The sequence below is a fragment of the Chlorocebus sabaeus genome, chromosome 28 (genome assembly GCF_047675955.1).
Source record: "Chlorocebus sabaeus isolate Y175 chromosome 28, mChlSab1.0.hap1, whole genome shotgun sequence".
Taxonomy (NCBI): Eukaryota; Metazoa; Chordata; class Mammalia; order Primates; family Cercopithecidae; genus Chlorocebus; species Chlorocebus sabaeus.
In genome coordinates, this window is record NC_132931.1 from 9,871,791 (window position 1) to 9,892,299 (window position 20,509).

The 20,509-nt window shown below is 55.4% G+C and overlaps 1 protein-coding gene across 12 annotated transcripts in view; it reads left to right on the forward strand.

Moving 5' to 3' along the window:
• Window positions 1–20,073, forward strand: part of SRRM3 (serine/arginine repetitive matrix 3) — an 82,376-nt gene extending 62,303 nt beyond the window's left edge. For 3 of the 12 annotated variants that reach the window (XR_012091703.1, XR_012091697.1, XR_012091702.1), the window contains exons 12-16: window positions 14,198–14,562; window positions 15,420–15,644; window positions 15,736–15,873; window positions 16,295–17,020; window positions 17,129–20,073. Coding sequence is in view for 5 of the 12 variants with exons in the window: in XM_037990468.2 (XP_037846396.1) it covers window positions 14,198–14,562; window positions 15,420–15,644; window positions 15,736–15,873; window positions 18,390–18,618 (957 nt within the window). In the remaining 7 variants the exon portion in view is untranslated. The remainder of the gene's footprint in view (window positions 1–14,197; window positions 14,563–15,419; window positions 15,645–15,735; window positions 15,874–16,294; window positions 17,021–17,128) is intronic. The other 9 variants (XM_073012691.1, XM_073012692.1, XM_037990468.2 and 6 more) reach the window with 7 other exon arrangements.
• The last annotated feature ends 436 nt before the right edge of the window (window positions 20,074–20,509 follow it).

Below are 20,509 nucleotides of genomic sequence, written 5' to 3' on the forward strand. Positions count from 1 at the left end.
GGCCCTAGTGTCAGGGTGAGGGGCGTCTGCGGTCTTGGGCCACCCTTTGCGCTTGGCAAACTGAAGGCCAGAGGGGGGTTGACCACGGGGCACTGAGTTGGGTACAGGGCTGGGGAGGAATCAGGGTCTCGTCCCCTCCCCAGGCATATTAGAGTGGGAGGGGCATGGACATTGATAGGAGTCCCAGGCAGGAGCAGGATTCCAGAGACAGGACCCCCTGCTGGGCATCACCTGGGCCCTGAGTCTCCCTCTTCCCACCAAGCCCTGGCCCCACCTCTGAGCACCCACCTACCCTTCCTTTAACCTTCTCCCCAGCCCCTCCCTCCCTTAGCCCCCTCCCCCATCTCAGTCCCTCTGCCCTCTAAAGTCCCTGCTCCCAGGAGACTCTGCCCTTTTCCAGGCACCGCCCACACTTGGACAGGTGTCTCAAACCTGCCGGCTCCTCTTCCCATGGCCACCCTCCTGAGGCACCTGCCAGGGTGCCTCAGAGACCCCACACCAACACCACCCCCCCCAAAACTGTCCCCACCCTTCCTCCAAGAGGGGCACAGATGTCCGAAGACCTACAGGCAGGTGCAATGGGGGAGCTGGCAGAGGAGAAAGACGTCTCAGTCTGTCCCCAGGTGGATGGACTGGGCCTGGGTGGGGGCTTCTCCCAGACCCCAGGGAAGGTCCACATCCCCTTCTGGTCTGTTGATTATAGAGTACACGATTGAGACCCCTCAGAGAGAGGGGGCTGCAGTGCTGGCAGGGGCACTGGGGTGGGCGGGGGTGTGGCTTGGGGTGGGGAGGCCTGCAGGTTCCTTCCCAGACCCGCAGACTGCCCCCCACCCAACCCCAAAGCCTCAGCTGGGAGTGGGAGAGCTGCCCCTCCCCAGACCTCAGGTCTCCGCAGCAAACATGTACGTGTTGGTCAGTTTCATTTTGATTTTTGGCTGTTTCCTTTCACTCCCTTTCTTTTCTCAAACACCCTTTACTCCCACGGCCTCAGAGAGGAAAGTCAAGGGCAGCTGACTGAAGGCTCTTGGTCTCAAGGTTAAGTTTTATTGAAGGACATTTACCTGTCTCTAGACTGTCCCACCTTGACCAGGCACCAGGCTCCTAGGCTCCGGGGGATTTTGGTTGGGCCACCCAGGGAGGGTGACACTGATGTCCCCTGATCTGTCTTGGGAGGGGGTTGAGGGCAGGCAGAGGTAGCTGAGGGTGGCATGGCAGAGGCTGGAGAGGATTAACAAACCCACAAGAGAGACACCCACCATCCCCCACCCCTGTGGGCATGGAGTCCCAAGAGCACAGGACCCCAAACACCTTCTTGCTAGCTTCTCAACCCCCCTCCTGGGGCCTCCCGAGAGACACAGAGAGGCAGGTTCTCTCAAGTCAGGGCTGAAAGTGGGTTCCTTCGTACTTCTGGTCCTCTCTCCAGCCCTGGAGTCCTGAGCAATGATCCCACCTCCACCCCCTCCCCAATGCAGACAAAATAGCCACAGCCACTAGGCAGACTCCCCGGGATAGGGCAGGTGGGGAAGGGGACCCAACCACCAGCCTCGGGGCGGGAGTTTCTGAAGCACCCACATCTTGTCTCCCTCCCAGCATCGGACTCTAGTTTGGCACAGCCCTGGGAGTTTTCTTGGAGACGGCATTTTGTGACTCCTTTCACCAAGCATGGTCCCCAAATCCTGTCCCTCACCCTTGTGGTCCTGGGAGATCTGGGACTTCAGAGCATCCTGGGTCTCAAACCTGCATTCAGATCCCTGCCTCTTTGCCTAAAAAAGACCTCTGAGGAGTCAAATGAGGCTAGTTCTCTCTCATATGCAGAAAAGTGAGATGGGGGATGGGAGAGGGGTCCCAGACTTTACCATGAACGAAACTGTCTTTGGGAAAAAATACTGGGGGTGGTATTCTTGGACGACACCTTAAAAAAAAAAAAAAAAAAAAAAAAAAAAAAAAAAAAGAAAAGAAAAGAAAAAAAAAACAGAGAGAGAGAAACAAACGGAAAAAAAGGAAAGCTCAACATTTTTTAACCCCGTCTATGTTTTTGTTTGTTTTTTAGCCTCCCATTTGAAACGTGGTAATACTGTGATTCCATTTCTTGTTTAGCTGGTGAGGGAAGAGGGTGGGCAAGTTTATGTAACTTTTTCTGTTGTTTTGTTTTTGTTTGTATTCCCTTTTCCTTTTTTTTTTTTTTTTTTCCCTATTTTAATGTACAGAAATGCAAACTATCTCTCTGGGTTTTTTTTTTTCCTATCTTCTATGTTCTAGAATTTTCTTTTTGTGTGTGTTACTGTGGGAACCTTTCCTCTTAATGCGGAGATGGCTTTTGAATTTTAAGTGAACATTAATCATATACACATCTCTATATACTTTTTTTTCCTTTGTAATCTGAATTTAAAAGGGAAGATAACTCTAAAAAAAAAAAATCACGCCCACACCAACAGCTCCTGCCAAGTCAGCAGTGGCAGCAAATCCTCCTTTCAACTCCAAGCACAGGCTGGAGCTGCCGCAGATTTTAAATTAACTACAGTGGTGCAGCCTGTGCTGCTGCATTCCCCAGGAAGCTGGAGAGAAGCTGGGAGACCCAGGGAGGGGAAGAGACTTGTCCTGGGTTTCCCAGGGAGCTTCTTGGAGCTTGCTGCTACTCCTTGGTTCAGTTTAGTGTAATGGGCTGGACACGGGGGACAGGAAGCGGGACAGGTTGTTCAGGACCATCAGTGTCAGACCTCAGACTCAGATCCTTAGGTAACTGTGGGGGAGGGAGAGGTCTGAAGGCACCTGGCAGAGTTTAGCTGAGACACTCCAGGCAAGAGAAAAATTCCATCTTGGGCCGGGTATGGTGGCTCACACCTGTAATCCCAGCACTTTGGGAGGTCGAGGGGAGGCGGATCACCTGAGGTCAGGAGCTCAAGACCAGCCTCACCAGCATGATGAAAACCCAGCTCTACTAAAAATACAAAAATTCGGCCTGCCATGGTGGCTCACACCTGTAATCCCAGCACTTTCGGAGGCTGAGGCAGGTGGATTGCCTGAGGTCAGGAGTTCGAGACCAGCCTGGCCAACATGGCAAAACCCCATCTCTACTAAAACTACAAAAAAATTAGCCAGGCATGGTGGTGTGTGCCTGTAATCTCAGCTACTTGGGAGGCTGAGGCAGGAGAATCACTTGAACCTGAGAGGCAGAGGTTGCAGTGAGCGGAGATCATGCCACTGCACTCCAGCCTAGGTGACAGAGTGAGACTCCATCTTGGAAAAAAAAAAAATCCGTCTTGGTCTTGAGACTGAGGCCAGTGATGTGGTCACTCCCAGGTGATGGTTGAACCCCACAGGAATTTCTGGATTCTGATGCTTACAGGAGAAACTGCAGCTCCGAGAGGTCAAGTGACTGGTTCAAGGTCACACAGCTATTTAGAGGTAGATCCAAAAGTAGACCCCAAGCAGGGTGCGGTGGCTTATACCTGTAATCCCAGCACTTTGGGATGCTGAGGCAGGAGGATCACTCGAGGCCTGGAGTTCCAGACTAGCCTGGTCAGCAGAACAAGACTGTATCTCTACGAGAAAAAAAAAATTTTTTGTTTTGTTTTAATGAGCCAGGCATGGTGGCATGTGCCTGTAGTCTCAGCTACTGAGGGAGATGAGGTAGGAGAATCACTTGAGCTCAGGAGTCCAAGGCTTCAGTAAGCCATGATAGCACCACTGCACTCCAGCCTGGGCAACATTGCAAGACCCTGTTGCTACAAAAATTTAAATAAAAAAAAAAGAAAGCTGGGAATGGTGGAATACACCTGTAATCCCAGCTACTCAGGAGGCTGAGACAGGAGGATTGCCTGAGCCCAGGAGTTTGAGGCTGCAGTGAGCCATGATTGCGCCACTGCACTCCAGCTTGGGCAACAGAGCAAGACCCTGTCTCAAAACAAAAAACAACAACAAAAAAATAGACTGCAGCCCTCTGACCTCTAGAATCCAGCCAAGCTGTGGAGAGGGTGAAAAATGGGAAGCACAGTCCAGGAGCCCTGAGCAGAAGGAGGATTTGGGAGGTGGATGCTGGTTGTCTCAGCTCCTGTTTTCCCCCATCAGACCCCTCCAGAAATCAGCTTCCTGCTCTCTCATGTCCCTAGACTGAGGTCTGCCCACACTGAGCGACCCGGGTGCAGGTGGCCCCCACATTACAGAAACCCACTCTATATGATTGTTGCTTCAGTGACTCAGGGAACCCTAAACCCTCACAGTTCATACATGTGGGAAAATAAATATCAAGACACAGAGAGGGAAGAGAGTCACTCAAGGTCACACAATGTAGGATGGAAGAGGACGAAACGGATCAGGAGACCTCCTGGGACAAGCCCTTCTGTCCAGTCTTCCCTGGTACCTTCACTGGCCTCCCACCAGCCCCCACCAGCACAGCCTGGTGCTAGGCTCACCCTCCCAAGGCCCAGAAAGAGTAGACAGACTTTGCCATCTTTTCTTTTTATTATTGCATTCCTATCCCAGGGACTGCTTGCTCACCTTAGAAGTCTCTAGCATTAGAAGTTTCAGGGGATGGGGCAGGCACAGCGACTCATGCTGGTGATCCCAGTACTTTGGAAGGGCGAGGTAGGAAGATTGCTTGAGACCAGGAGTTTGAGATCAGCCTGGGCAACATAGCAAAACCCCCATCTCTTCCAAAAAAAAATTTTTTTTTTAATTAGCCAGGTATGATGGTGCATGCCTATAATCCCAGCTACTTGGAAGGCTGAGGTGGGAGGATCACTTCAGCCCAGCAGTTGGAGGCTACAGTGAGCTATCATCCTGCCTGTAGTCCCAGCTACTCAGGAAGCTGAGGCAGGAGAATCACTTGAACCCAGGAGGTGGAGGTTGCAGTGAGCTGAGATCACACCACTGCACTCCAGCCTGGGTGACAGAGCGAGACTCCATCTCAAAAAAAAAAAAAAAAAAAAAAAAAAACCCAAAAACCAAAAAAACCCCACAGTGTCAGGGGCTGCCTGGAAGGTAACACCCTTAGCTGAGGGTGGCAGAGAAGGCTCAGGATCATGGCCTCCAGGCTCTCTCTGGCTTCTCTCTCTGGTCCAAATTTTATCAAGTAATGGCCAGCCTCGGGTGACCCCCAAGAAAAGGTACCAAGGCACCCACTGACCTGCCTTATCCAGGAACAGAAAAAGGCAAAAGGGATGAATTTTGCTAAAATGATGCTGAAGCCAGAGGGAAAGGAGTGGGATTGACCTGAGGCAGGATCACTCCTCCAGATCGGTTGCCTTCCCTTTTAAATGCACATTTTCCCTTCACCCATCTGTCCACTCCGATTGGCCTTGTTTAAACAGCGCTTGTCTCCTCTTTCTGTCTGGGGGCACCTTTCTCTCTTCCTGCCTCTCTGTTTGTTTGCTTCTGTCATTGTCTCTGTCTTTCTGTTTCTCTTTCTCCCTCTCTTCCCATTTCTATCTCTGTCTGATTTTGTCTGTTCGTCTGTCTGTCTCTCTGTCTGTCTGCCTCCTGTCCCTTTCTCTCTTCCTCTCCATCTCTCTCCCCCGGCATGGGCCTCTCTCCCATGCTGCCAGACCTTCTGTAGCCCGCCCTGTGGTTCTCTTCCATCAGCTGCTTCCTGCATGCTCTGTGGAGGTTTTCTGTTGTTTGAACAGTAAAGAAAGCTTGGCTAGTGGAGCCCATTGTTTAAAACGGAGAAAAAAAAAAGAGCAAACAGAAATGGCCGGGCAAGAGCCCCCTCCCATCCCTGGGATGAGACAAAAGCCACATCGGCCACCCATCTACTGGCTCAGAGGGGGAGCACAGTTTAGGGTCACTGTCTTTCCCCAATTCTGCATTCCCAATGCGGAGACCTTCTTTTCTTTTTTATTATTGCATTCCTGTCCCTGACCACTGAGAAGGTAGGTATCCCAGCTCCGCTGTGCGCTCTCGCTCCCATCTCCAGATAAGCCCCGCCACTTTGCTTGGTTTGAATGTGGTTTTCTTTCTCTCTCTTTCTCTCGATCTTGCCCTGGTTGGTTTCATCTTCCTCCCTTTTCTTTCTTTATTTTAGTGACTACTCATTTGTAACTTGCACTTTCTTCAAATGAGCTACAAAGCTATGTTTCCTGGTTTGTCGTTTGGTTTTCTTGACTTTCCCCGACCAACTTTTCTAGCCCATCTCCCCCCCTTCTCCAGCTTCCCTGTTCCCTCCTTCTTCCTCTCCATCCCTGACTTCCACCCCTAAATCCTCCTTCACGCCTTCTTTCTCATTCTGTTGTCCGAATGCATTTCTGTGTGGTTTAGCATTCCAAGTTTGTGTTTCTTTCCTGAACTGTATGCTGCAGTGAAGCCAATTTGATTTCTGTTGTCTGGAGTAGCTGCGAAGCCCCTCCTCACCCTTCATCCCTGCCAGCCCCTGGGACTTTGGTCACCCCGCTGGCCTTCAGGGCCCTTTCGGGCAATAGGCAGTGGCAGAGGAGCCATTGTGGGGCCTCTTGGCCTCCAGATCCTGGAGGAAGTTCTGGCCAAGGTCAGGCACAAGGGAAAAGCCCCATCCCATCCTCGGGGGCCTACTGAGCCAAAGGGAACTCTGGGCTTCCTCGAATCCTTCCCTGGCTGCAGGACGGAGCTTTGGGGTGGGAGCTGCAGGGCGCTGGAGGAGAAACGGGCACCAGGATTGAGCCTCCAGCTTCCATCTATTGGGTGCGATAGTAGATTCATTTGGGGTGACAGTGGGCAGGGCAGTGAGCTGGCCAGGAGCAGGTTTGAAACCTAGAGGGCCTACTTAGCAAAGTCTCTGTGAGGTAATTTACAGGTAATTTACCTGCCCGCGCTGCCTGGTCCATGATCCAACCCAGACAGGGGCTCCTTCCACCCTCAGCATCCTTCCATCTTCTGAATTTGAACAGCTTAATGTGGACCCTCAGAGCAGAAGGATCCCAAACGAACAACCAGCAGGGGCTAGGGGCCCACAGGATGCTGCAGCAGAACCAGGACTAGGTCCTGGGACTTGTGACTCTCAGCCCAGGGTTCATCCAGCCACACTGAGGGTACTAGAGTTGGAGGTGGACCCTAGGGGACCCCACCTCCGCACCCCTGCCTATTAAACTGTTTCCTTTCCCACCTGGGAGCAGCTAGAGAAATGTGGCATTCTGGCCAGGTGCGGTGACTCACGCCTGTAATCCTAGCACTTTGGGAGGCCGAGGTGGGCGGATCACTTGCGGTCTGGAGTTCGAGATCAGCCTGGCCAACATGGCAAAACCCCATCTCTACTAAAAATACAAAAATTAGCTGGGCATGGTGGTGCACGCCTGTAATCCCAGCTACTTGGGAGGCTGAGGCAGGAGAATCGCTTGAACCCGGAAGGCGGAGGCTGCAGTGAGCCTAGATCGTGCCTCTGCACTCCAGCATGGGCGACAGAATGAGACTCCGTCTCAAAAAAAAAAAAAAAAAAAGGGCATTCAGCATTCCAACCATTATGAGGCCTCCACGACTTCCATCTTCAGCTTTGAAAAGAGAAGGCCCAGCCACTCGTCCCTACCCCACCCCATGTTTATCCCGGGGACAGGTGTCAGGGAGTTCACCCACTCAGAACATCCTTCTCAACACTGGGTGGTGCCAAGAGGGGAGACAGCAAGTGGCTCTTTATTTTTTTAATTTATTTATTTATTTATTTATTGTGAGACAGAGTCTTGTTTTATCACCCAGGCTGGAGTGCAGTGGCACGATCTTGGCTCACTGCAAGCTCCGCCTCCCGGGTTCACGCCATTCTCCTGCCTCAGCCTCCCGAGTAGCTGGGACTACAGGCGCTCGCCAACACACCTGGCTAATTTTTTGTATTTTTAGTAGAGATGGAGTTTCACCATGTTAGCCAGAATGGTTTCGATCTCCTGGCCTCGTGATCTGCCCACCTCAGCCTCCCAAAGTGCTGGGATTACAGGCGTGAGCCACTGTGCCTGGCCAACAAGTGACTCTTTAAAAAGGGAGAAAGGGCAAGCTAGGTGAGGTGATACCACTTGTAGTCTCAGCTACTCAGGAGGCTAAGGCAGGGGGATCGCTTGAGCCCAGGAGTTTGAGGCTGCACTGAACCATGATTGCACCACCGCACTCCAGCCTGGCCAACAGAGCGAGACTCAGTCCCTGCTCCCTCAAAAAAAAAAAAAAAAAAAAAAAAAAAAAAGAAAAGAAAGAAAGAAAAGAAGGAAAGTGCTGCTGATCTGACAGGAGAAACTCTGTTGAAGCCTGATGAGGAAGGGGAGGGTCCCTCCTTGAGGAGTTTCTGATATGACCAGGGACCCACAAGCTGGGATCTCAAACGCTGAGTTAGAGGTGGGTGGTCGTCTAAGTCCTCAAAGGAAGCAAGAGTAAAGCATCTCAGGTGTTTACCTGTTCTTGTCCTTCAGAGTACCAGGACCAGGTGAGCACACTGCCCCCTTACTACTCCCTTCCACCATCTTTTCCACTTGACCCTCAGACATTTCTTACCCAAAGGTTGGGAGCAGTGGCTCTTGCCTGTAATCCCAATGCTTTAGGAGGCCGAGGCGGAAGGATCACTTGAGTCTAGGAGTTTGAGACCAGCCTGAGCAACAGAGCAAGACCCCATCTCTACTAAAAATAAAATAAAATAAATAGCCAGGCATGGTGGTGTGTACCCGTAGACCCAGCTACTGCGGAGACTGAGGTGGGGGGATCACTTGAGCTCAGGGGTTGGAGGCTACAGTGAGCTATGATTGCACCATTGCACTCCAGTCTGGGCAGCAGAGCCAGCCCCCATCTCAAAAAACAAACAAATAATTATATATATATATATATGTGTATGTATATATATATAACACAAGCAAAAGAAAACATGTCAGCTAGCAAGTGGTAAAAAGGAGAGGAGGGGCTCCTGGGAACACAGCTCAGAGGCAGGCGAGATCCCTCATTCACTCACTCACTCATTCATTCATTCATTCCCACATACACTAAGCAGACATGTGCCCAGCACCTCCTCTGTGCCAGGCCCCATTTGGATGTCCGTGCCAGGAGAGAGGCAGGCCGACCTGGGCCTCCCAGGATGGAGGACAGATGAAGAACACTGAGTGTGATGAGAGGGAAAAAGCTGAAATGTGAGTGGGAAGCTCCTGCTCACCACAGCAGCCCCCTGGCTAGCACAGCCTGGCAGAGTCCCTATGGGAAGGAAGGAACCAGGTTCTATGGGATCATAGAGAAGCGGATGTGATGCAGCCTGGAGAAGGCACCCTGGAGCTGAGGGTAGGGATGCCAATAGGCATTAACCAGGCTGTGGGTGGGAGGTGGGGAGAGGAGATCCCTGCAAGAGGCACCAAGGCACAAAGAGCAGCTTCCTGGAGGGGAGGTTTGGAGGTCTCTGAGCATCCTATGAAATCCCATAGCGCTTGGCCTTGGATCTTCCTCAATTCCCAGGAAGAATGAGACCCAGCCAAGCTGAGGACGAGGCTCAGACTCTGGCAGGTGCATGGTGACCCCTTCCTGAAGACTTCCAGAGGGATGGGTGGAGGAGGACACGAGAGGTGCCTTCCTCCCATCCTCTGCTATCTTGGTACTTGGTGGACACCCCATAGGATCCCCCAGTCCTTCCTGCACTGCTCTGACCCTGTGAAGAGACCATTAGTTGCTTGTGCTCTGTAAAGTCTCCCAACCCCAATATAGGCTGACCCAGCAAAGACTCCGCTTATCCCCATGTTACCAATGGGGAAACTGAGGCTCCCCACAGTCAGGTGACCTCCATAAGGTCTCACAGCAAACTCTTACCAAGGCCAATTCCAGGATGTTCCACTTTTCCAATGACTATCATCTTGGGCCATGGCAGGACCGTGACTTGGAGGAGATGAGAAGGAAGTAGGGAAGAACTTGGTCTTCAAAAATAGCAGGCAGGAAGTATCCGAATCAGCACAGGGGATTGGACCTGGGGGCTTGGACCTTCATAGTAGGGGACAGGACCATGATGGGGGTGAACAGCCACCCAACCTAGACCCTTTTGGCTCCTAACACTCCCACCCCACTCTCAGCATAAGGTAGTGGGAAGTCAGGAGGGCTCTGCAGCATCTGTGGGAAGGACCCATCATGGCCCGTGGTCTTCCTCACCTACTGTTAACTCGTTTCTTTGAGTCAGAAGCAGCTGGCTCAGGCCAGGCGTGGTGGCTTACGCCTGTAATTCCAGCACTTTAGGAGGCCGAGGCAGGTGGATCGCTTGAGGTCAGGAATTCAAGACCAGCCTGGCCAACACGGTGAAACCCCATCTCTACTAAAAATACAAAAAAATTAGCCTGGCGTGGTGGCTCACGCCTGTAATCCCTCAGTTACTCAGGAGGCTGAGGCAGGAGAATCACTTGAACCTGGGAGGTGGAGGTTACAGTGAGCCAAGACTGCGCCATTGCACTCCAGCCTGGGCAACAGAGTGAGACTGTCTCAAAACAAACAAATAGACAACAAAAAGGAAGGAAAGAAGGAAGGACGGAAGGAAGGAGGGAAGGAGGGAAGGAAGGAAGGGAGGAAGGAAGGAAGGAAGGAAGGAAGGAAGGAAGGAAGGAAGGAAGGAAGGAAGGAAGGAAGGAAGGAAGGAGAAAGAGAAAGAAGAAAGGAAGGAAGTAGCTGGCTCAGATCCAAATTCAGAGTTGGAGTCAGGGTTCACAGCCAGGCTGATTCCTAAGCCCTGCCGCGCTACCTCCCGTAACCAAAGTAGCAAGCAAAGATTTCTTAAAGAAGGAGACCAGTGTCACCTTGAGTTGTGGGCTACTGTGAATTGGCTCCCAAGCTTCCCCCACCTCATATGTGTTCACTTTGCACTCTTTGACGACCCAGGGTATAGGACAGAAACTGCAAATACGACAATCCCAGAAACTTTCTCATTTGCCTCCTATTGAGGGAAAAGAATGAGCTGGGGGCGCTTGAAAGTGCTGGGGCACTGGCTGCCTCGCTGCCTTCTGGAGTTGCGGGAGTATGTGTCAGGGGACTGAGGGTCTCCTGTTGGGAATAGAACTGCCATTTCAGAGGGGTCAACCCAAGGCCAGGCGCCATGGCTCACACCTGTAATCCCAGCATTTTGGAAGGCCAAGGCAGGTGGATCACCTGAGGTCAGGGGTTCAACACCAGCCTGGCCAACATGGTGAAACCCTGTCTCTACTAAAAATACAAAAATTAGCCAGGCGTGGTGGCACGCACCTGTAATCCCAGCTACTTGGGAGGCTAAAGCAGGAGAATCGCTTGAACCCGGGAAGCGGAGGTTGCAGTGAGCCAAGATCATGCCGCTGCACTCCAGCCTGGACAACAGAGTGAGACTCTGTCTCAAAAAAAAAAAAAAGAGGGGCCAATCCAGCCTCCAATTCTCCTAGCCTAGGGTGAGGGGTGAGCTTGTGATCAGGAGAGTCAGGGGTGCTCAAAGGGGCACCCCAATACCAGGTAACATCCATTGTGCCCACTTATGCCTGCCTCTGCCCCAAATGGAGACATTAAGCTCTCCCAGGACAGGTCTTCATGGCCTGATTGACTTTGGGCACCTATGGCTAGTGTTCATTGGCTGCTGTAGGCACCAATCAGGAGCCATCTGTGCCTTTCCACCAATGAGGTTGACCTCCTGGTTCTACTTCCATGTTCAGCTCAACTCCAGCCCTGCAGGGAAAGGCCTGGGCACCACCTTGCCCTCTGCAGGAAACACCCAGTGCCATGCCAAGGAAACCATGCTCCTTCCAGTCCCTGGCAGCAAGGTGCCCTAAGAGGTGGCAGCAGCTTTTGTCTTCTCATCCAAGCAGCCTGCCAATGGCTGGGCTCAGTGGCTTACGTCTATAATCCCAACACTTTGGGAGGCTGAGGCCGGGGGGAGGATCACTTGAGGTCAGGAGTTCGAGACCAGCCTGGCCAACACGGTGAAACCCCATCTCTACTAAAAATACAAAAATTAGCCAGACGTAGTGACAGACACCTGTAGTTCCAGCTACTTGGGAGGCTGAGGAAGGAGAATTGCTTGAACCTGGAAGGCAGAGGTTGCAGTGAGCCAAGATCACGCTAGTGCACTCCAGTCTGGGAGACAGTGAGATGCCTTCTCAAAAAGAAAAAAGAAACAGCCTGCCAAAAGAGCTTGGTCCAGGCACCACCTGGCTTCTGGGACTCTCTTCCTTCCTTAGCAAACAGAATCAAGGTTTTACTAGGCTCCAAGTTCTGTGATAAAAAGTGAGGTTACAGAGGTGAATCAGATACCACATCTGCCCTGGAAGTGCTCAAAGTCAAGTTGGGAGTGGTGATCGGAGGATTTTCGGGGAGGAGCAGACCTATAAACAGACAAGGACAGTCAACTGTTACTAGATAGAGGGCCAAGGACAGGAGGAGGGATCAGCTGTGTGTAGGGAGGGAGACGGGAAGGACGGGCAGGGGGCATGCAGAGAATCCTGGAATCTCTGCCCTGGAAGGGACATCAGGAAGCAAAAGTCAACCTTCTCATTTTGTGGATGGGGAAACTGAGGCCCAGACTGGGGAATTGACATGGCCACGCTCGTTCGGTGAGATAGAGGCAGGCTGTCAGACTCCTGAATCCCAGCCAGGGCCCTTTTGATGGTGCCAGGTGAGCTTCCTGGTTTTCTGTGTTCCAATCCTTGTGTCCTAACTCCACTTTTGGAAAAACATTTGCCATCTCTATCCAGCGGTCACCTAAGAGGTGCCCACTCAGGAGCCGGGCGCTGCCAGCCCTTCCTCCAGAGGTGGCGTGGCCTCCTCTCAGGCCTAGAATGGGGTGGTTGCGTTTCTCTCTCTCTCTCTATCTCTCTCTTGCATTTTTGTGAATCTAATGATGAACTTATACTACCACACTTTTCCCTTCTCTTACACACCTTACCTACTAAAGGAGGAAGTGCCACTTTATTGGTAAGTGGACGTTAACCAAGAGGGACTTAAAAATCAGAACTTAAAAAAAAAAAGAAAGAAAGAAAAAGAAAAAGAAAAGAGAGAAACAGAAAGACAGTCGGGTGCTACTGACAGCTCCAAAGCTCTCTGCAGGGCCGGAAAACAAAAAAAATATTAACAGAAAAATGTCAGGTTCCCCAGGATCAGATATTGTTTTTGATTTTTGGTATCTAATGACATTTGTGGATTTTGTTTTTTTATTTCTGTTTTTCCTTCCTTTCTTCGGTTCAGTTTTGAGTTCAGTTGTCCCCCTCGCCCCCTCCCCCATCTGTGTGCCGTGTGACGCCCCCCCTCCATCCCCTCGCCCACCCCCAAGCGCTGGGGGCCCGGCCTGGTGGGCTGGCCCTGGCCCCGCTCCCGGTGCCGCTCTCTCTTCTCTCTGCCGGGAATCGTCCGTCCCATCGGGGGGCAATGCCAGCCCCAACGCCTGTCCTGGAGACCCTCCCCCTTTGGCCCCCGCCCCCCACCGCTCCGTCCCTCTTGTGTTTTGCATGCCAAGAACCCTGCATGAGCTGCACTGTTGAGGCCAGAAGGTGGACACCCAGGAGAGGCAGAGGCAGGGCAGGCGCGGGGAACCGTGTGTGCGATGCTCCGGGACTGGCAGCCCCCGGTCCGGGCCCGGTGAAAGCCCTCTCTCCTTCTCTCCCCCCACCCTACCCGCCCGCTCTCTCACCCCAACCTCTCGCTCCTCTTGCTCTGTCCTCTCTCTGCCTCCACTCTTGCCCCCCGCTTGTCTGGATTTTTTCTGTTTCTCCCTGGCTTCCATCCTTCTCTCTTTTCGCTCTCTTGTTCTCTCTCTCTCTCTCTCTCTCTCTCTCTCTCTCTCTCCTGTCCCCTCCCCCGCCCCGTCTCTCCTCTGTCTCTTCTTCTCACTGTCTCTATCCCCTTCTCTCTTCCCCCCTTTTTTCTTCTCCTTTCTCTCTCCTGTCTCGCTCTCTCCTCTCTCTCTCATCTCTCTCCCTCACTCTTTCGCCCTCTCTCATCTCTGTCCCTCTCACTCTCTCTCTCCCGCTTTTTCTCTCTTCCTCTTTCTCTTCTCTGCCTCTTCCCTCTCTCCTTTCTTTCTTTCTTCTCTCTCTCCCTCTCTCCTGTCTCTCTCTCTCTCCCTGTCTATGGTCTCTCTCCATTCTCTCTCTCCGTCTCTTTCTCTGTCTCTCGCTCTCTTTCTCTCCGTCTCTCCCTCCTCTTTCCTCTTTCTCTCTGTCTCTGTCTCTCTCTCTCTCTCTTTCTCTCTCCCTCTCTCTCCTCTCTGTCTCCTCTCTCCTCTCTCTCTCTCTGTCTCTCTCGTCTCCCTCTCCCCCCTCCGTGCCCTCTCTGCCTCTCTCCCCGTCAGAAGCCCAACTCGCCCTCGCCCAGGGCCCGTGACAAGGCGGCGGCCGCCGCACCCACGCCGCCCGCGCGGGGGAAGGAGAGCCCGAGCCCGCGCTCGGCGCCGTCGTCCCAAGGTCGCGGAGGCCGCGCGGCGGGCGGGGCGGGCAGGCGGCGGCGGCGGCGGAGGCGGAGGCGGCGGCGCTCGCGGTCCTCGGCGTCCGCGCCCCGCCGCAGGGGTCGCCGGCGCGCCCGGCCCGCGCCCCCTCGGGGCTCGTCGCGCTCGCTCAGCAGGGCCCACTCCAGCAGCGACTCCGGCAGCGGCGGCGGCGCCCCCGGCCCCGGGCCCGAGCCCGGCTCCGAGCGAGGCCACGGCGGACACGGGAAACGGTGAGCGTGCTCGGACCCCGAGCTGGACTCCCGCCCCCATCCCGCACAGGACTCCCCTCCACTAGCGGATACCCGCCCACAGGATCCCTCCCCGCACTGAGCTACCCACCACGGATCCCAACCCCCGCCCCACGGATCCCAACCCCCTCCACGGAGCTACCCCCACGGATTCCACCCCACCATGAGCTACCCCCCACGGATCCCACCCTCCCCAGTGATCTACGCCCCACAGATCCCAACCCCCCACGGATCCCAAACCCCCACGGAGCTCCCCTCCCTCTCCATGGACCCCAAATCCCTATGGACCCCATGGATCCTCCCATGGATTTCCTCCCCACACTGATCCCAACTCCCCTCTCACAGGGGGGACCCCAACTCTCCCTAAGGAGTTACACCCCCTCCACTGACCTCCAAACTCTAGGGAGTTTCCCTCCCCACACTGATCCCAGTCCCCCTCCACTGATGTCAAGCCCCCATGGAGCTCCCTCCCCAACCCTGAGCGACCCCCGGTTATCCTGACCCCTTCCCCACAGCAGATCCCTCTCCCCTTACTGATCGCTGCCCCCGGGAACCCCCTCTCCTCCCATGAGGCTCCCCGCTTACTGATCACTCTCCCCACCATCCCGCAGACCAATCTCCTCTACTGATCTCCCCCAACACGCCCCCATCACGGGGCTCCCCCTGAAGTGACCCCTGCCCCTCACTAGGCTCCGCGTTCACTGCGCACTCTGCACAAACTGAACACAAACTACACGGACCCCGCCCCTCTGCCTAAGCCCCGCCCCAGGGAACCCTCCCCACCTCCACCCCCCTTCCTTGCTCGCTGAGCCCTGTCCCGCGCGGTCTTCCTCCTCCAGGGCCAAGGAGCGGCCCCCGCGCGCGCGGCCCGCCAGCACCTCTCCGTCCCCGGGCGCGCACGGCCGGCGCGGCGGCCCGGAAGGGGAGAGCTCGTCGCGCAGCCCCGGCCCGCACCCCCGCTCCTGGAGCTCCAGCCGCTCGCCCTCCAAATCGCGCTCGCGCTCCGCGGAGAAGCGGCCCCGCAGCCCCAGCCGCTCGCCGTCGCCCAAGAAGCCCCTCAGCAGGTGAGTGTCCGCCCGGACAGGGCCGACGGGGCGGGCTGTGGGGTGGAGCGGCCGGGCAGCGTCGCTCATTTACCTTGGGCCGGCCCCGCAGGGATAAGGACGGCGAGGGCCGCGCAAGGCACTCTGAGGCCGAGGCCACCCGCGCCCGGCGCCGCTCCCGCAGCTACTCGCCCATCCGCAAGCGGCGCCGGGACTCGCCGAGCTTCATGGAGCCGCGGCGCATCACCAGGTATGGAGGATCTTGGGGGGCCAGGGGCTCAGGGCTGGGGCCGCTGACCCGGATCAGGGACAGAGACCTCGGCCCGGGGACCTTCTCCGAGGATCCACTGAACCTGGCACAGGGAGCGGGGTGGAGGGGCTAAAGGACAATGAGTGGGTTCTGCCAGGGTAGGGGGCCAGGGGAGGAGGGGGCTAGAACTGGAGGTGCTGGGGGCGATCAGAGAGACAGGTGCAGGAGGCCTCAGAGGGAAGGGTCCCGGTGGGGACCTGAGGGCCCATGAAGGGGAGGGAGCTCTGTACTTCGGTCTGGGTGAGCAGCAGCCGGCATGGAATTTAGCTCTGCAAGAGTCCCGCCATCCCTCCGGAGCCCCTCCTGCCCTCCCTACATCCGTCTCCGGACAATGATGTCTCCTTTTCTCCTTCATCTCAAGGTCCAGCCTGCTGAGTGGCCTGTGGTCAGCCTGGGGGCCAGGCGGACCCCTCTGCACAGGCCGCCTGGGAGATACCCAAGTGAGCTGGTCTGGCCCTGGTCAGCTGTCCGTCTGTCTGCTTCTCTCTTTCTCACTAACCTGGGGGATTTGGAGGAGGGGGCACAGCAGTCTGGTCTCTAGGGCAGCTGTCAGAGGAGCCAGCCACTCTCCTTTGCCCTACACAGCTGTGGGGCTGTGCCCAGGGCGTGGCTGGTGAAGCCATGATCCGTTTCTCTGCTAGGACTGGAAGTGTCTGGGCCTGGGTCTCCGGGTGACATTATGGATTGCCTTTGTGGAAATCACCCTGAAGCCCTAGATTACACTGGCAGGGGGTGGGGGGAACACAAGCAAAAAGTTCTGAGCCCAACACTGCCTTGCTGGGCAGCCTTGGGAGATCGGTGTGCCTCTCTGGGCCTCGGTTGTCACCTGTACAATAACCAGGGTTTCATGAGCAACCTTTCAGTTCTAACAGGGTATGATTCTCAAACTAGCCCCTCCTAATCCTTGGTGATCCAGATAACCAAGAAGCGCGGGGGGGGCATTGCCCTAGAGCTCAAAGCCAGACCACCTTGAAGGAGAAGCCAGATTGTGCTTTTTTTTTTTTTTTTTGAGACTGAGCTTCGCTCTTGTCACCCAGCCTGGAGTGCAATGACACGATCTCGTCTCACGGCAACCTCCACCTCCCAGGTTTAAGTGATTCTCCTGCCTCAGCCTCCCAAGTAGCTTGGATTACAGGCACCTGCCACCATGCCCAGCTAATTTTTTTTTTTTTTTTTTTTTTTTTTGTATTTTTAGTAGAGATGAAGTTTCACCATGTTAGCCAGGCTGGTCTCGAACTCCTGACCTCAGGTGATCCACCCCGCCTTGGCCTCCCAAAGTGCTGGGATTACAGACGTGAGCCACCGTGCCCGACCAGATTGTGCTACTTCTAACGGATGTCCTCTCCTACCTCTTGTCCAGCCACCATGCCCAAGGAACAAAGTCATTTCAAACCCAGGGATCTTCCTGCCCCTCCCTCCTTCTGATGCCAATTCACCAGGCTGGGGACACCCCCAAACAGGTCACACACCCTGCCCGTATGCCAGGCCCTCACACCTTCCACCTGGCACCCACTCAGCCCCTCTCCCAGGCTGCCTCCTCCTCCACTAATGTATACCTGTTTTCTTCCTCAGAATTAACCCTGCGATGGGGCGGTGTTGCCCCTTAACCTCTCTTTTCTCTTCTCTGGGTCATAGCCTCCTGGCTTCCAACTAACTCTGGGCCAGTGGGAGGTAGCTGAGTGAGGAGTGGGGCCGTTGGGACTGAACCGGACCGTGGGCGTGGGCGTGAGCAGCGGCCAGGACTCTCCTCCTTGTTCCTTTTGAGTGACCTGAAAGCAACAAACTCCTTGATTGCAGAGGGGATGGAAACAGAGAGGCAGGGCTGGGATGTAGTCACAGACACTTCCACACCTGCTTGGGTGATGGGAGCCATCCATATTTGCAAGTTTCATTCATTCAACAAGTTTTTTTTTTTTTTTTTTTTTGAGACGGAGTCTCGCTCTGTCACCCAGGCTGGAGTACAGTGGCGCAATCTCCACTCACTGCAGCCTCCGCCTCTGGGGTTCAAGCCATCTTCCCACTTCAGCCTCCCGAGTAGCTGGGATTACAGGTGCCTGTCACCATGCCCGGCAAATGTTTGTATTTTTAGTAGAGACAGGGCTTCATTATGTTGGCCAGGCTGGTCTCAAACTTCTGACTGCAAGTGATCTGCCCACCTCAGCCTCCCAAAGTGCTGGGATTACAGGCGTGAGCCACCGTGCCCAGCCTCAACCAGTATTTATTATCAAGTGTTTGGATCAGGCAGAAACGTGGGCTCCTTTCCCTGCAGAGGTGAAGAAAAGCAAAACGATCAACATGGAATTTGCAAGTAACCACTGACCATCAGATTCCATTTGGAGGAGGCAGGTGTCGCTGAGGCCAGGGCTCAGGGGAAACTGAGGCAGGAAGCCCTGGCCGCTGCCGGGATGGTTCTCAGGGTCTGGGATGGCCTGTAATCAGCTTTTCCTTCCCGGCAGCGCCCGCAAGCGTCCTATTCCGTACTACCGGCCCAGCCCCTCTTCCTCCTCCAGCTGCTTGAGCAGCGACTACTCGACCCGGAGCCACAGCCGCAGCCCCAGCCCTGGCCACAGCCATGAGAGCTACCGCAGTCGCAGTCACGGGACCCGCAGCCGGACACGCAGCCCCTCGAGGACCCCCAGTCCCAGCTACCACAGCCGGAGCAGCTCTGAGAGCGGGGGCTTCTGAGCCCAGACAGACTCAGCTTGGTGCCCCCCTGGCACTGGGAGAGGCGAGGGGCGGGCCCCAGGACCCCGGTGGGGAGGGGGCTGTACCTCCTTGCCCCCATGGCTACAAAGAGGTCTCAGGGCCAGTGCATGGGCAGATGGGACCAGGGAAGACTTTGAGGGTGGGCACCCGGTGGACAAGGAGAAGCCAGATGTGCTGCTTCTATGGGTGTCCTCTCCCACCTCGTGTCCGCCTACTGTGCCCGGGGAACAAAGAGCCTTTACGAACACAGGGATCTCCCCATCCCCCTTCCTGCTGATGCCAACTCACCAGGCTGGGGACTGCTACTGGTGGATGGTACCAGAGTCCACGATCTGCTCTGTCACTTCACCTTAGCTCAGTGCAGCCAGGGACACCTTGCAAGGTGCCAGCCCTGGGAGCTCCTCTTCCCCACTGCACAGCTTCCTCCACTCCTCTCTTATCACTGGGCAGATGAGGAGGTGGTACGGCACGCGGGATCAGAGCTAGACAGAAAGAACAGCCTAACCCTTGGTGCACCCCCATCCAAGCTGGGGAGCTGTGTCTTTTTGAGCTGGTTGCAGGAGGACCCTGGCTGAGGGCTGGTGGCTGGCCCCACAGCCTCCCCTAAGCTCCTCCACTGACCCAGGAGTGTCCAGACCGGTGGCCCCCAAAATCCCAGCCTTGGGGAGCTAGGCACCTCACTCTTGGTCCGACCTCTCCAGGCCAGGCTGTCCTCACCCCGTGCCCTGGGCTGAGGTCCTACCAGCCAGGATTTCTGCATGACAAGAGGTGGGGGATACAGACCTCAGGTACATTTGACCCTGAGGTCAAAAGGGGTTCGGTCAAGAGGTGGGAGAGGAAAGGGGTAGATGGGGGGTGGAATCTGCAGGAAAGAGAACATCTAAGTTGTCCACTGACTGAGCAGCCCCCGGGGAGTAGAGACAGATCCCCGGGGAGGGAGCAGGTGACAGGTCAGTAGTGCCCCCAGCCCCACCCAAGAGGAGGGCAGCATGGGCCTGTGGTCTGGGACATGGACTGGATGGCAGCCCAGGGTCACAGGCATAGGATAACATGTGCTTTGGACCTGCTGAGGGAGTATCTTGGGGGTCTGATGGGGCCGTGGCCAGACGAGCCTCTGCAGAGATGGAGGCTGCAGCCCTCAGAAGGGAGGGGAGGAAAGAGACTGAGGGCCCTGGCCTGGGGCATCCATGGGGAAGTGGTGGCCCCCAGTCCTCTTCTGCTGCTCCCAGCCCCCTCCTCCTGGGGCCCTCAGGGATCTCACAAAGTCTTCCTTGGCCCAACCAGGCAGATGCCCCGGGCTCCAGTGGGGGGAGGGGTCTGGGGTCTGGTCCGGGTTCCCCGCTTTCTCTGTGTCCCCTCTCCCTCTTTCTCCGCGGTGCGGATAAAAATTGGACTCGAATAAAACCCTTGGTGCCCGGATGGCAGGTGGTGAGACCAGGCCTCTGTGCATGTGGGCACCCCGGGAGATTCAGGAGGGCAGCGGGGCTGGAGGTCTTCCTCCAAGGAAGGAGAAATGCTCAGACTGCTCCTTGGGACCCCAGAGAGAAGAGCTGGCATCCGGGAGCCAGTGTGTCTATCCCCCTGCCTCTGAGCTTGAGGCTAAAACAGGGACCCAAAGGGACCTTCCTCCCAGCCTGGAGGCCCGGTGGACTTTGAACACCCCGCAGGGTGGGCTGCCTGAGTCCAAACACCCAGACTACCTTCAGCAGTGGGTGGGGACGGGGTAGAGGGAGGAGACCCAGGGTGGACACAGGCACAGGGGACCCTCACGACATGGTGGGGTGTCGCGTAGTGGTTGGGACACGGTCACAGGCAGCATGTGGGCATGTGTCCTGGCTCCTGTGCCTCCCAGCCATGTGACACAGGGTTG